This window comes from Anabrus simplex, chromosome 5, assembly GCF_040414725.1.
Source record: "Anabrus simplex isolate iqAnaSimp1 chromosome 5, ASM4041472v1, whole genome shotgun sequence".
NCBI classification, from domain to species: Eukaryota; Metazoa; Arthropoda; class Insecta; order Orthoptera; family Tettigoniidae; genus Anabrus; species Anabrus simplex.
The window spans coordinates 303,264,852-303,279,314 of record NC_090269.1 but is presented as its reverse complement, the minus strand read 5'-3'; the positions used below and the strand labels follow the sequence as shown (position 1 = coordinate 303,279,314).

The following is a 14,463-nucleotide window of genomic DNA, read 5'->3' as shown; positions in this document are numbered from 1 at the left end:
GCGATTCTGCCAAGTCATCGCCGCGCCATGGCTATGTCATCGTATTTATTTAGAATATGCGCTCGGAGAGTCAGCTGCCTCCGGGCTATTTCACCACTGTATGTAATATTTGCCGCGTTGTGGGAGTATGTCATGGTTATTTCTGGAGATTACGTAGCTGTGTCAACCAACGTCTATATAAGGTGGATGCACATTGTAGCGTCAGTCATTAATTATACGGATGCAGTACAGTGAAGAAGTCTACTAGATCAAGAGGCCTTAGTTGGTCAGTCAACCAGTGTGAACGAGAGATGGTGAAGACTCAGTGAGCCATTAATTATTGGTCATTGAGAGAGTGAGACCAAGAGGTTGGTCCGTCACTTAGTTGAAGACACGGACGCAAGGGCTTACCATGAAGTCAGAGAGGGCAACCCTGGACCTGCCAAGAGGTCATACCATATTGACTTACAAAGAAGTCAGATGATATGGAGAAGAAGCAGTCACAAGGATGTATCACCAAGTTAGGCGTGACACATCTACAGTAAACACCAGATCAAAGGAATACGTCGTAATTACACTAAAAGTGTTGAAGGTACAGTCAAGTGAATCAGTGAGGGAAATATTTCGTATAAATTGTTAAATGTCCGGTCAAGAAGAATTCAAATTCATGCCTAGTTTCTTTCAGTTGCAATGTCATAATTTCATATTCTCATCTGTTTTATCGCAACAAGACTCACTATTTTTTGATATATTATTTAAAGAATATATATTGTTCTATCAAACGAATTCATAGTTTCATTTCATTGAAAGTAAAATATCTTAACCTCAAAATTAATGGGGAAACCGAACGCCAATCTCCTTTTCCCAGAACTTATATGGTATGTTGTCAAAAGTAAGCTTATTACCCCACACCCTGTTAGTTAGTTAGTAATAAATAGTAACAGCCGGTACGGTACAAATGTATAAGACATAAATGATCGGAAATTTGATACTATATAACTTTAGTAATGCAGTATTTGTCGATAGGACCACTAATAACACAAACATTTGAGAATTAAATTTTAGGCCTTCCCCTAAACTACCATTCCACTCCGCACGCATAAAATTATTTATGGCCTAGATTGTAGCGACTTATTTTACAACTTTGTATACCGATTTTAATTATGATAGGGCCACTAATAACATAAAAATTTGAGAATTAAAATTTTAAGCTTCCCCTAAACTACCATTTCTTTAAGCGTGAATAAGATTATTTATATCTTGGATTGTAGCGACTTATTTCCTAACTTAGCATACCGATTTTCATTAAAATAGATCCACTAATAACATAAATATTTGAGAATTAAATTTTAGGCCTTCCCCTAAACTACCATTTCTCTCAGCGTGAATAAGATTATTTATGATCTAGATTGTAGCGACTTATTCCCGGACTTTACATACCGATTTTCATTAAATTCTATTCAGCCGTTTTCTCGTGATGCGTGTACATACAGACAGACAGACAGACAGACAGACAGACAGACAGACAGACAGACAGACAGACAGACAGACAGAAATTACGGAAACTTAAAAAGTGCATTGCCTTGCTACTATGGACACGACCGATACAGAAATACCATCCTTTTCAAATTCTGAGCAATGTACAGACAAAACTCTTATTTTATATATATAGAAGATGTAAACCAAATCGTCCACAGTCTTCAAGTAGAGAACACTACACTGAATCTCTCTTCCGGGAGAACAAAGGAAACACTGGCAACAATGCGAAGAGCACAAAGTCAAATTCTTATATCCGCCGTTCTCAAGAAGTCAACCAGCGCGCTGTCTGTCTTTCACCACTTCGCAACTCACTCTTAATCTTCAGTTCAGCCGAGTTTCGATAACAGTGGAAGCGATACGTGTGTAATTATTTCGAGCGAACACTTGGAAACCGAAGCCAGTTGACAAAGTCAACCGCGCTCCTGGTCATGTAAGTAAAATTTATTTCTTTAAAGTTTCCTTTCTTCTGTACTTTTCGGGTAATTAGGCGAAGTCAGGCGTAATTACATGTAGTATATTTCTACTTTACGTCACGTTTTGTCAATGATGAAGACATACCTGACATTTTGAGCCAGTTGTCCGATGAAATAGTTTTTTTTTTTTTTTTTTTGTTAGGGGCTTTACGTCGCACCGACACAGATAGGTCTTATGGCGACGATGGGATAGGAAAGGCCTAGGAGTTGGAAGGAAGCGGCCGTGGCCTTAATTAAGGTACAGCCCCAGCATTTGCCTGGTGTGAAAATGGGAAACCACGGAAAACCATTTTCAGGGCTGCCGATAGTGGGATTCGAACCTACTGTCTCCCGGATGCAAGCTCACAGCCGCGCGCCTCTACGCGCACGGCCAACTCGCCCGGTCGATGAAATAGTAATAATAATAATAATGTTATTTATTTTACGTCCCGCTAACTACTTTTTAAGGTCTTCGGAGACGCCGAGGTGCCGGAATTTAGTCCCGCAGGAGTTCTTTTACGTGCCAGTAAATCTACCGACACGAGCCTGTCGTATTTGAGCACCTTCAAATACCACCGGACTGAGCCAGAATCGAACCTGCCAAGTTGGGGTTAGAAGGCCAGCGCCTTAACCGTCTGAGCCACTCAGCCCGGCCAGATGAAATAGATGACTCTGTCTCGGATTTTTCGGATGGGGAGGAGGAAATTATAAACGTATCGGATCAGGAGCATAACAGTGATAGGGAGCAGGAGCCCGAATGGGACAGTGCGATCTATGAAGAGGATAACTAAAGGGAATTTATCTTCGGGAGAGATGGAGGAACAATGTGGCCCACGACAGACTTTTTAAAACTTACTTGGAGGGTAAAAGCAAGGAATATTGTAAAAATACTGCCAGGACCGGAAAGGAAGGTGAGGAAGGTATCAAAAGAAGTTGACTGTTTTATGCAGTTGATAAACGCTGAGATGGTCGATGAACTATTACACTGGACTAATTTGTACATTTCTAGGAAGCGGGAGGAAGTGAATTACAGTCGTGAGCGCGATGCTAAATTTGCGAACAACAGTGAAATTATGGCATTGCTCTGGGAATAAGGTGTGAAAGATTTCTTGGACATGGGAACAAAGTTTTTCATCCAGCCATATTTTTTTTGCTATTATACCTGACCATTTCATTGTATAATTGTGCAAATATTAAAACATGACCATTATTTTAATTATGTGTCTACTGCTTAACTCATTCATGTTCCTATCAGAATTAGTTCACGTGTTCATGATTATCCATTTAAAGTATATTCATATTAATCACTAATACAAAGTTTTAATTTTATTTGGAGAATAACATTGAAACAAATGATAAAACGTCGTTAAATGAAATGAGTATAGGATTGGAAGCCTGTAAACGACTTAAAATATAACTGGTTGACAAAGTCAAATGCGCGCCCGGTCTAGGGTTAAGCGACTGCAGCTATCGAGCTCAGTCGCACATAAATAATATAATAATATGGATAAATTTGGACTTTAAGAGGAAACACTGGGGCAAATACTCGCTTATAGGAAGATCATTTAGGAAGTGGATTAATTTATCAAGGGAAATGTTTGATAAATTTACCTCTTTAAAATAATTTAAGCAAAGATTAGGTAAAAATCTGATAGGGAATCTCCACCTGGGCACAGCCCCAAAAACAGACCAGTGATTATTATTATTATTATTATTATTATTATTATTATTATTATTATTATTATTAATCTACTTGGCTGAATGATCAGCGTATTGGCCTACGGTTCAGACGTTCCTGGGTTCGATTCTGGGCGGGCCGGGAATTTTAACAGCGTATGGTTAATTCCTCTGGCTCGGGGACAAAGTGTTCATCTTAATTCACTTTTCATCTTTATACACACACCGCACTACCCACCACCACAGAAATACGCAACACTAAATGTAGCCCTCTACATAGGACTGGCGTCAGGAAAGGCATCCAGCCGGGAAATTCGGTCAAATCAACATCAGATGCCGACCTCAATAAATAGGGGAAAGGTCAGAAGACGGGATTATTATTATTATTATTATTATTATTATTATTATTATTATTATTATTATTATTATTATTATTATTATTATTATTATTCGACATTTTAGGAAATGCCAGCCGGTTTGTCCAGCATTCGAAGCTATTACGGTAGTTCATTTTTAAACACGAAATGGGCTAAGTTAATACACCCGTTTTGTAAGCTAGATATCGTTTCTGGATTAACATTTCCCTCAAGTTAGAAATTTATTCTTTATCAATCAATATCAGTATCAATCAATACTGATCTGCATTTAGGGCAGTCGCCCAGGTGTAATATTCCCTATCTGTTGTTTTCCTGGCCTTTTCCTAAATGATTTCAAAGAAATTGGAAATTTATTGAACATCTCCCTTGGTAAATTATTCCAATCCCTAACTCCCATTCCTATAAATGAATATTTGCCCCAGTTTGTCCACTTGAATTCCAACTTTATCTTCATATTGTGATCTTTCCTACTTTTATAAACGCCACTCAAACTTATTCGTCTACTAATGTCATTCCACGCCATCTCTCCGCTGACAGCTCGGAACATACCACTTAGTCGAGCAGCTCTTCTTCTTTCTATCAATTCTTCCCAGCCCAAACTTTGTAACATCTTTGTAACGCTACTCTTTTGTCGGAAATCACCCAGAACAAATCGAGCTGCTTTTCTTTGGATTTTTTTCCAGTTCTTGAATCAGGTATTCCTGATGAGGGTCCCATACACTGGAACCATACTCTAGTTGGAGTCTTATCAGAGACTTATATACCCTCGCCTTTACATCCTTACTACAACCCCTAAACACCCTCATAACCATGTGCAGAGATCGGTACCCTTTATTTACAATCCCATTTATGTGATTACCCCAATGAAGATCTTTCCTTATATTAAATCCTAGATACTTACAATGATCCCCAAAAGGAACTTTCACCCCATCAACGCAGTAATTAAAACTGAGAGGACTTTTCCTATTTGTGAAACTCACAACCTGACTTTCAACCCCGTTTATCAACATACCATTGCCTGCTGTCCATCTCGCAACACTATCCAGGTCACGTTGCCGTTGCTCACAATCTTGTAACTTATTTATCACTCTATAGAGAATAACATCATCGGCAAAAAGCCTTACCTCTGATTCCACTCCTTTACTCATATCATTTATATATACACTGACTGACAGAGCAAATGCAACACCAAGAAGGAGTGGTTCGAAAGGGATGAAAGTTGGGGAAAAAACAGAGACGGCACGGACGAATAATTGATGTTTATTTCAAACCGATATGCAGGTTACACAATGCGCACGGCATCGACTCAGTAGGATGTAGGACCACCGCGAGCGGCGATGCACGCAGAAACACGTCGAGGTACAGAGTCAATAAGAGTGCGGATGGTGTCCTGAGGGATGGTTCTCCATTCTCTGTCAACCATTTGCCACAGTTGGTCGTCCGTACGAGGCTGGGGCAGAGTTTGCAAACGGCGTCCAATGAGATCCCACACGTGTTCGATTGGTGAGAGATCCGGAGAGTACGCTGGCCACGGAAGCATCTGTACACCTCGTAGAGCCTGTTGGGAGATGCGAGCAGTGTGTGGGCGGGCATTATCCTGCTGAAACAGAGCACTGGGCAGCCCCTGAAGGTACGGGAGTGCCACCGGCCGCAGCACATGCTGCACGTAGCGGTGGGCATTTAACGTGCCTTGAATACGCACTAGAGGTGACGTGGAATCATACGCAATAGGGCCCCAAACCATGATGCCGCGTTGTCTAGCGGTAGGGCGCTCCACATTTACTGCCGGATTTGACCTTTCTCCACGCCGACGCCACACTCGTCTGCGGTGACTATCACTGACAGAACAGAAGCGTGACTCATCGGAGAACACGACGTTCCGCCATTCCCTCATCCAAGTCGCTCTAGCCCGGCACCATGCCAGGCGTGCACGTCTATGCTGTGGAGTCAATGGTAGTCTTCTGAGCGGACGCCGGGAGTGCAGGCCTCCTTCAACCAATCGACGGGAAATTGTTCTGGTCGATATTGGAACAGCCTTGTCAGGGTGTCTTGCACATGCTGAAGAATGGCGGTTGACGTGGCGGCGGATGCGCCGATCCTCGCGTGCTGACGTCACTCGGGCTGCGCCTGGACCCCTCGCACGTGCCACATGTCCCTGCGCCAACCATCTTCGCCACAGGCGCTGCACCGTGGACACATCCCTATGGGTATCGGCTGCGATTTGACGAAGCGACCAACCTGCCCTTCTCAGCCCGATCACCATACCCCTCGTAAAGTCGTCTGTCTGCTGGAAATGCCTCCGTTGACGGCGGCCTGGCATTCTTAGCTATACACGTGTCCTGTGGCACACGACAACACGTTCTACAATGACTGTCGGCTGAGAAATCACGGTACGAAGTGGGCCATTCGCCAACGCCGTGTCCCATTTATCGTTCGCTACGTGCGCAGCACAGCGGCGCATTTCACAACATGAGCATACCTCAGTGACGTCAGTCTACCCTGCAATTGGCATAAAGTTCTGACCACTCCTTCTTGGTGTTGCATTTGCTCTGTCAGTCAGTGTATAAGAAAACATAAAGGTCCAATAATACTGCCTTGAGGAATTCCCCCTCTTAATTATTACAGGGTCAGATGAAGATTCACCTACTCTAATTCTCTGAGATATATTTTCTAGAAACATAGCCACCCATTCAGTCACTCTTTTTTCTAGTCCAATAGCACTCAATTTTGCCAGTAGTCTTCCATGATCTACCCTATCAAATGCCTTAGATAGGTCAATCGCAATACAGTCCATTTGGCCTTCTGAATCCAAGATATCTGCTATATCTTGGTGAAATCCTACAAGTTGAGCTTCAGTGGAACAACCTTTCCTAAAACCGACCTACCTTCTATCGAACCAGTTATTTTCACAAACATGTCTAATATAATCAGAAAGAATGCCCCGAATCCTGTATTGAATTTTAATTTTCTAAAATTTTGAAGTGAAAGTAAATGATAGACTTTTAATTTATTTTCCAGGACTTCAGGAGACAAGACTGAAACGGCGCTTCCTTTCTCTAACGGCTCGACTACCATTTTGTTTCGGAAGGCGGACAAGAATGAGGAGGCCTACGATCCGTTCGCACATCGAGAAGTCTCCCACCCCACCACGTGAGTAAGACATAGATATGTAGGACCATTTTTACTACATGTGAGTGGTATTTTCACATACAACGGAGGTTCCCGAAGATTTGGCTTTAATGCTTTTTCTTACTCGTTAGAAATTATCGTAAGGATAGTGAACAGATGTCCTGTTTTGAATGGGACAATACCTTTTTTCAACCTGTTGTCCCGGTGTCCCTTTAAGGCTTTTGGCACGCCAATTTGTCCCGTTTTATTAGAAAAGGTTATTTTTCTTTTGTTGATAGCAAATAGGTAAACAGTCAATTGTGATTTTTGCTGAGTGCTGTAATAATTTTCTGTCTTGTGTTTATAGTAGTACCTAAGTAGATAAACAGCCATATACAGTAGTGTAACGTGTGCCATGTTACACGCATAAAAATGTAGGTATATTTTATAATTATTAATATGTTAAGGGGCTGCCTGGCCGAGGCGGTAAAGGCGTGCTCGGTTCGCCCGGAAGGACGGGGGTTCGAATCCCCGTCAGGAAGTCGTAAAATTTAAGAAACTAGATTTCGAGCTTGCATCCGGGAGATAGTGGGTTCGAACCCCACTGTCGGCAGCCCTGAAGATGGTTTTCCGTGGTTTCCAATTTTCACGCCACGAAAATTCTGGAGCTGCGCCTTAATTAAGACCAAGGCCGCTTCCTTTCCATTCCTAGGCCTTTCCTATCCCATCGTCGCCATAAGACCTGTGTCGGTGCGACATAAAGCAAATAGCAACTCAGCCTAGTTGTGTACAAAAGTGGGGCGGTAATCTTGGGTAAAACCATGGCCAGGAATATCCTGAGAAATATTCTCTCTCTCTCTCTCTCGTTCTCCTCAACCTGATGGTTGGTGGGTAGCATGACTGTCCTTGTCCAACGACCTTCTATCCTGAGCCAGCTGCTAGATTAGTTGATATGGACGTCGCCCTTTAATGCCATCGAGGAACCCTGCTCTTGGTCGTCCTCTTCTAGTCTTTCCTTCAAAGTTTCCCATCAAGCAGTGTGGTACACCATGATGAATGCCGGAGTAAATGACCTATCGAACTACATCTTTTTGCAATCATCTTCTCTAGACTGATGGTTTCTTCATCTCTCTTGAGAACTTCTTTTGTTAGCCTGTGAGTCCAGGGTATTCGTAACATTCGACGCCAGCACCACATTTCGAATGCATCTATTCTTTTCTTATCAGCCTTTAATAGAGTCCAGGTTTCAGAACCAAAGGTCGCAATGCTCCAAATGAAGCTCTTAGTGAAATGCTTTCTTACTGATAGGAATTTTGCCTTGGAGATCAACAGGCTTCTTCTTTTTTTTTAATGAAAGCTTCTTTAGCCTGGGCTATTCGAGAACGGACGTCCTTTTCACACCTCCCATCAGATGTAATGATGCTTCCCAAATAACTGAGCCGATTTACTTGAGTCAATTTTCCTCCTTCCAACCAAACATGAACATTCTGTTTACCATCCGGAGTACATTTCATTATCTTGGTTTTTGTTTTGTTAACATTCATGTTACATTTTAGTATTAGAAGATCATTCAGTTTCTTTAGTGAGGTCTCTATCTCTTTCTCAGTTTCAGCTATGAGGGCAATATCATCCGCGAAACGTATTGTTTGGTATAGTTGGCCATTTATTTTTATTCCATGGGTGCAGGTAGCCTAAAACTCTTTCATTGCTTCTTCTAAATACACATTGAATAATAGAGGTGCCAGACCACATCCTTGCCTTACTCTTTTCTTATTTTCGCGTTGATTTGCTCCTTTCCTATAAGCGCTGTCTGGTTCTTGTACAGCTGATAGATGATTTTCCGATCTCTGTAGTCCACTTTCAGACTTCTGCGGGCTTTAAACATAATATTCTAGTTAACATTAACAAACGCTTCCTCTATATCAAAGAAAGCAATTAGGATGTTCTTACTGATTCTTAGGGATTGTCCAATAATTGTTCTAAGGCTCAGAATTGCTTCTCTCGTTCCTCTGTTTCTTCTAAACCCGAATTGATCCTCTAAGAGATTTTCTTCTATTCTTTTCTCCATACGATGGTAAACAATTCTTGTAATAATTTTAGAGGCATGTGTTACCAGCCTTAACGTTCTATAATCTTGACATCTCTTTGCGTGATTACTTTTTGGGGTAGGTATCAATACAGTTTTCTCAAAATCTTCCGGTATTTCTACGCTAGTATAAATATAATTTACTAGTTGATATAAAGAATATTTTGCCTTATCCCCTAGAGCTTGTAGTATTTCACCTGGAATTGAGTCTATTCCAGTAGCTTTCCTTTGTTTTAGCTCATTCAAAGCTTTATCAAATTCCTCTCTAAGTATACATGTATATCATTAGCTTTTTGTTTACAAGTTGCTTTACGTCGCACCGACACAGATAGGTCTTATGACGACGATGGGACAGGAAAGGGCTAACAGTGGAAAGGAAGCGGCCGTGGCCTTAGTTAAGGTACAGCCCCGGCATTTGCCTGGTGTAAAATGGGAAACCACGGAAAACCATCTTCAGGGCTGCCGACAGTGGGGTTCGAACCCACTATCTCCCGGATACTGGGTACTGGCCGCACTTCAGGGACTGCAGCTATCGAGCTCGGTAGTTACTTATTTTGTTTTAGGCTAAATGTTACTGTATTTCAATGGAAGTCAACAAGTGATAATTACATTCAGTTGTGGTTCAAGGATTAATAGAATGATTATTTTATCAATTTTCGTAATGTTAAAATTGACGCTCATTAGCGGAGCAAGTATATTTGAATAAGTGCGGCCAGTATCCAGTATGCGGGAGATAGTAGGTTCGAACCCCACTGTCGGCAGCCCTGAAAATGGTTTTCCGTGGTTTCCAATTTTCACACCAGGCAAATGCTGGGGCTGTACCTTACTTAAGGCCACGACTGCTTCCTTCCTACTCCTAGCCCTTTCCTGTCCCATCGTCGCCGCAAGACCTATCTGTGTCGGTGCGACGTAAAACAACTAGCATATAATATTTGAATAACTTACAATTCACGCCCAACCGTGGGACTAATAAATTTGAAGTAAAATGAAATAGTTCCAGTAGACAACGGTGTTATTTGTCTTATGCTTATAATAAATATTCAAATAGCTAACAGTGTTATTTGTTGAGTACTGTAATAATAACTTCTCTTGTGTTTATAGTAAGCAGATGAACAGACCTACCCTTTTTCTATGTACATTGTTTCAATTTTTTTAATATTCATAAAGTTGTACGATCAATGTTAGGTTAAGGTTACAAAGCTCTCAGTATTGGTAAGTGTCCCATTGTCAGCATCAGAAAACTGTTAACAAGCTCCAGTTAGGGGCGACTTCTGAGTAAGACACATCGCGGCCTGGTCCCACCAGATTCACTACCACAACACCTCACTGAGTTGTGATTGTGTCTTAAGTCAGTATTTTGTAAGAGCTCATCCCCGATTCAGACGTGTTATTTTTGTTTAATAGTGTTTTTAATGTTATTGGCTTTACGTCCAACTAATTACTTTTCCCATTTTCGGAGACGCCGAAGTGCCGCAATTTAGTCCCTTAGGAGTTCTTTTGCGTGCCAGTAAATCTATCTCCACGAGAATGACGTATTTGAGCACCTTCAAATACCATCGGACTGAGCCAGGATCGACCCTGCCAAGTTGGGGTCAGAAGACAAGAGCCTCAACCGTCTGAGTCACTCAGCCCGGCAAATTTGATATTGTAGACTACTCTGAAGCGCACTCTCCACCATCGCAGGATACACGCTAAGAAGAAGAAGAATATAGCCTACCCTGTGCTCGGCTTCTCGGTTGAATGGTCAGCGTACTGGTCTTAGGTTCCGAGGTTCCCGTGTTTGATTCTCAGCCGGATTGGGGATTTTAACTGCATCTGGTGAATTCTCTGGCTCGTGGACTGGGGTTTTATGTTCGTCTTAATACACATCCCATCATGTACAAACAGCACACTACACTACCAAACACCATAGAAACACGGAGTAGTGAGTAGAAGAATATTTCCATTGTGTTCAGTAAGTTAATACGTTGGACAAATACGGTTAGATAGTAGATTTTAATACTGAAAATTTGGACGCTTTCATGGATTCGCAGGTCGCGTTGAATAACGCACGTCCTGCAAACGCACGGACAACACAAGATGACTTCACACGCCGTATCATCGCAGTATGTGCTGCAGTATCTAGAGAAATTTCTGTGGCATCATCCCTTGAGAAAGAGGCTCTAAATATGCCTTGCCGTTGACGGCCCACATCTCATGCGCATTATAAAACAGAAACATTTTACGTGAGGATCACTAATTGCGGAGATCCTTTACAAACAACTCCTAGTTCATTTATATCCATTGTTTATGTGATAATTACACCCACAGTCCATTGACCGCAAGCAGAGAATCGGCGTAATTACTTCATCGACTAAAGAGGAAAACTCGTTACCTTTAACGTTTCTAAAATATTCTACTCCCGTTAATGTTATAGCGGTTTAATAGACGACACTGTCTTGAATTACTGTACCCATTTCACTTGAATAATTATCAATGAAGTTCAACACAGACTTTGTTAATTTATTTTTTCAAAATGAGCTGTTTAGTTTTGCCGGATTATTTTCATTTCTCAGGTCTTATGTACCGTATTCTCGAAAAGAAACAATAAAGCTTTAGTTACATTCACTTGCAACCAACACTATTATTTCATTTTTCTTAGGAACATAACATCCAAGGGATAGGTAACATTACATTTAAGAGGCCTTATACTGTACATGCGTACATTACCAGTTGTATGGCTGGACTCACAACAAGGAACCAGCTTGCGTGTCAACAAGACCTTGCGCCATCGAACGGTCTGGTACGGTAAGATCAGCGCCCGCTCTCAGCCACTAAAATCTCAACTTGAATTATTATTTATCAAAAATAATGGTGCAATGTATGAATTAGTGTAGTTACATGTCTGAATTCGTAGCAATTTGAACTTTTATGCTAGGAGCAGAAATTATTGTAGTTCTATTTTTTTAAACTAGGTGGTGTCGATATCTCCGTTATTAATAACAACCCATGCAAACATGTAGCACAATGTTTTACGATCCCAACAGAATATCTATATCTTGAATAGAAGTTATTTCGGTGCAATATCCTAAGTAAATAACCCTGCTTATGACGGGTATTTTAATTATTTTTATTCGAAAGACAACCAGGAAAATGTACTGCCACTTAATATTCAAGATGGAACCGGTGACTGAGGCCAAACATAAAGCCCTGACTGCATACAAAAGAAATCCGGATGCTAGCATGCAGGATGCTCTAAGAGCTGCAAGCAAAAAGGTTCAGCAGGACTGCCCGCAGTTGTGCAAACAACTACTAGCACAATTTATGCAAAAGATAAAATGTGGGAGATTCTGGGAATATCAGATCGATGTATGGTGGCATGAAGAAGGCCATCGGTCCCATAGCCGAAAAAACTGTCCCTCGGACGTCCAATCGATGAAGGCAAACAAATGGAACGTTGGAAAGAGCATTATCTCGAGCTCTACGCCATTCAGAATAGTGACCAACAGTGCCCTTGATTCCATCCCTCAAATGCTAGTCATGAAAGATGCGAGTACGTTTCTTCCGTGGGTGGACTCTCCGAGAATTATCCTTAGAAGTTGAGATTAGTCATCAGTCGGTTTGGCACGTGCTTGAGGAAACTTTCATCCCGTTGGCTTTCCCACCACCTCACAGACGTCCAGAAATGGTACCGCTACAGTGTAGCTGGTACTCATCTCGGCAGATACCACAGTGAAGGAAACGTATTTATATGTGTTATGCCCATTGACGGAACATTCCCACAGGCGTATGAGCCTGAAATAAGGCGGCAATCGAATGAATGACGCAAGCCAGGATCGCTGCATCCAAACACAATTCGATAGGAACACAGTAGGGTCGGAGTCATGTTCATAGCGGCATACGACGCTGAAGGTCATTAATGATGTTTTTACCGCAAGGTAGACCTGTCAATGCAGCGCATTACCGCCGTTTCCTGGCACCACTTGCGTCCAACTATGCGAGGGAGACATCCACATTTCTTGAAGGATAATCCACCTTGTATCCTGCATGACAATGCCCGTTGCCATGTGGAGGAAGCAGTGACTACCGTGTTGTATGGGTGGCGGTGCGAAGCCTTGGAACATCCGCCATATTACACCGATATAAGTCCTTGAGACTTTGATGTGTTCTCTCGGTTGAAAGAACCTCTTCAAAGCATCAGGCTTCCTGATATTTCATTCCATCAGTGCTCTGAGCAGTGCGGCACTCCCTCGCTGTGATCAACCGAGACCACGTCGCTGACGGCTGACAAATGTTGAACAAAGCTGGCTGGTTTTTGACCCACTACGAGACCACACAATTTGAACGATCTGTGTAGAACTGCCTTTGAATAGTGAGACATATAGATATCAAAAGTGTGCTTCCGTCTAAATGTCTTTCCAAAATCTATTTTGATGTGTCTATATAACAAGTATTCCTTTTCCATTGTTCAAAATGTCAAGTAGTTAGTACACAACTTCCAATTGTCTTTCCAGAGATCTGGATACCTTGGTCCATCTCCTGAAAGGGTGCCTTGGGAGTGGTATACTAGCCATGCCACTAGCCTTCTACAACGCCGGTTTACTCTTTGGTATTATAGCTACAATGCTCATCGTGGTCATATGTACACACTGCGTACACATTCTGGTAAGTAATACTACACCTTTCCACACAAAAGTATCTAAAATATATTACTAATGTACATATCTATGTTTAAAGTGAGGATTTTTGAACGGCCTTTCTTGCTTGTACTGGTCTCGTGTTATATCCTCCTAACACCCATTATAGTATTCTATTGCCCAAGTGACAATATCCACCTACTCCATTTAAGACTTAATTACTTGATACAATATTTCGTGCACCACCTGACTTCAGTCGAAGGCAATCTATTACTTTTGTTATGGATGTATTCATGTATTCATTTATTTTTTATTTTATTTTTTTCATCTTGTACTCTTTCTTCAGGACTGTCCATACCATTCAGTAATTTCTTCAAATCTTCTGTAGACTAGGATAAAATATCAGAAATATCAATATCATCGGCAGATTAATGTATTAAAAAAGATCAAAATTAAGTAATGTCTTGGAACCATATGCCATGAATGGACTGAAAGTATCGTTTTTGTAAAACGTTCTGCGGCGTTCCATCTTTGTCACAATTCAGTGTGAATGTGTACTAGTGACTAATATTGTATTTAGCGTTGAAATATTTATGAAGTGAATTAAACTTACGATATTGTACTTAAAA

At 41.4% G+C, this 14,463-nt stretch overlaps 1 protein-coding gene across 3 annotated transcripts in view; it reads left to right on the top strand.

Annotated features, from left to right (window-relative positions):
• LOC136874015 (proton-coupled amino acid transporter-like protein pathetic) overlaps nt 1–14,463 on the top strand; it is a 236,015-nt gene that overhangs the window by 151,876 nt on the left and 69,676 nt on the right. For 2 of the 3 annotated variants that reach the window (XM_067147476.2, XM_067147477.2), the window contains exons 3-4: nt 7,043–7,174; nt 13,712–13,862. In XM_067147476.2, coding sequence (XP_067003577.2) covers nt 7,043–7,174; nt 13,712–13,862 — 283 coding nt within the window. Of the gene's footprint in view, nt 1–1,862; nt 1,949–7,042; nt 7,175–13,711; nt 13,863–14,463 lie in introns of those variants that run through there. The other variant, XM_067147478.2, reaches the window with a different exon arrangement.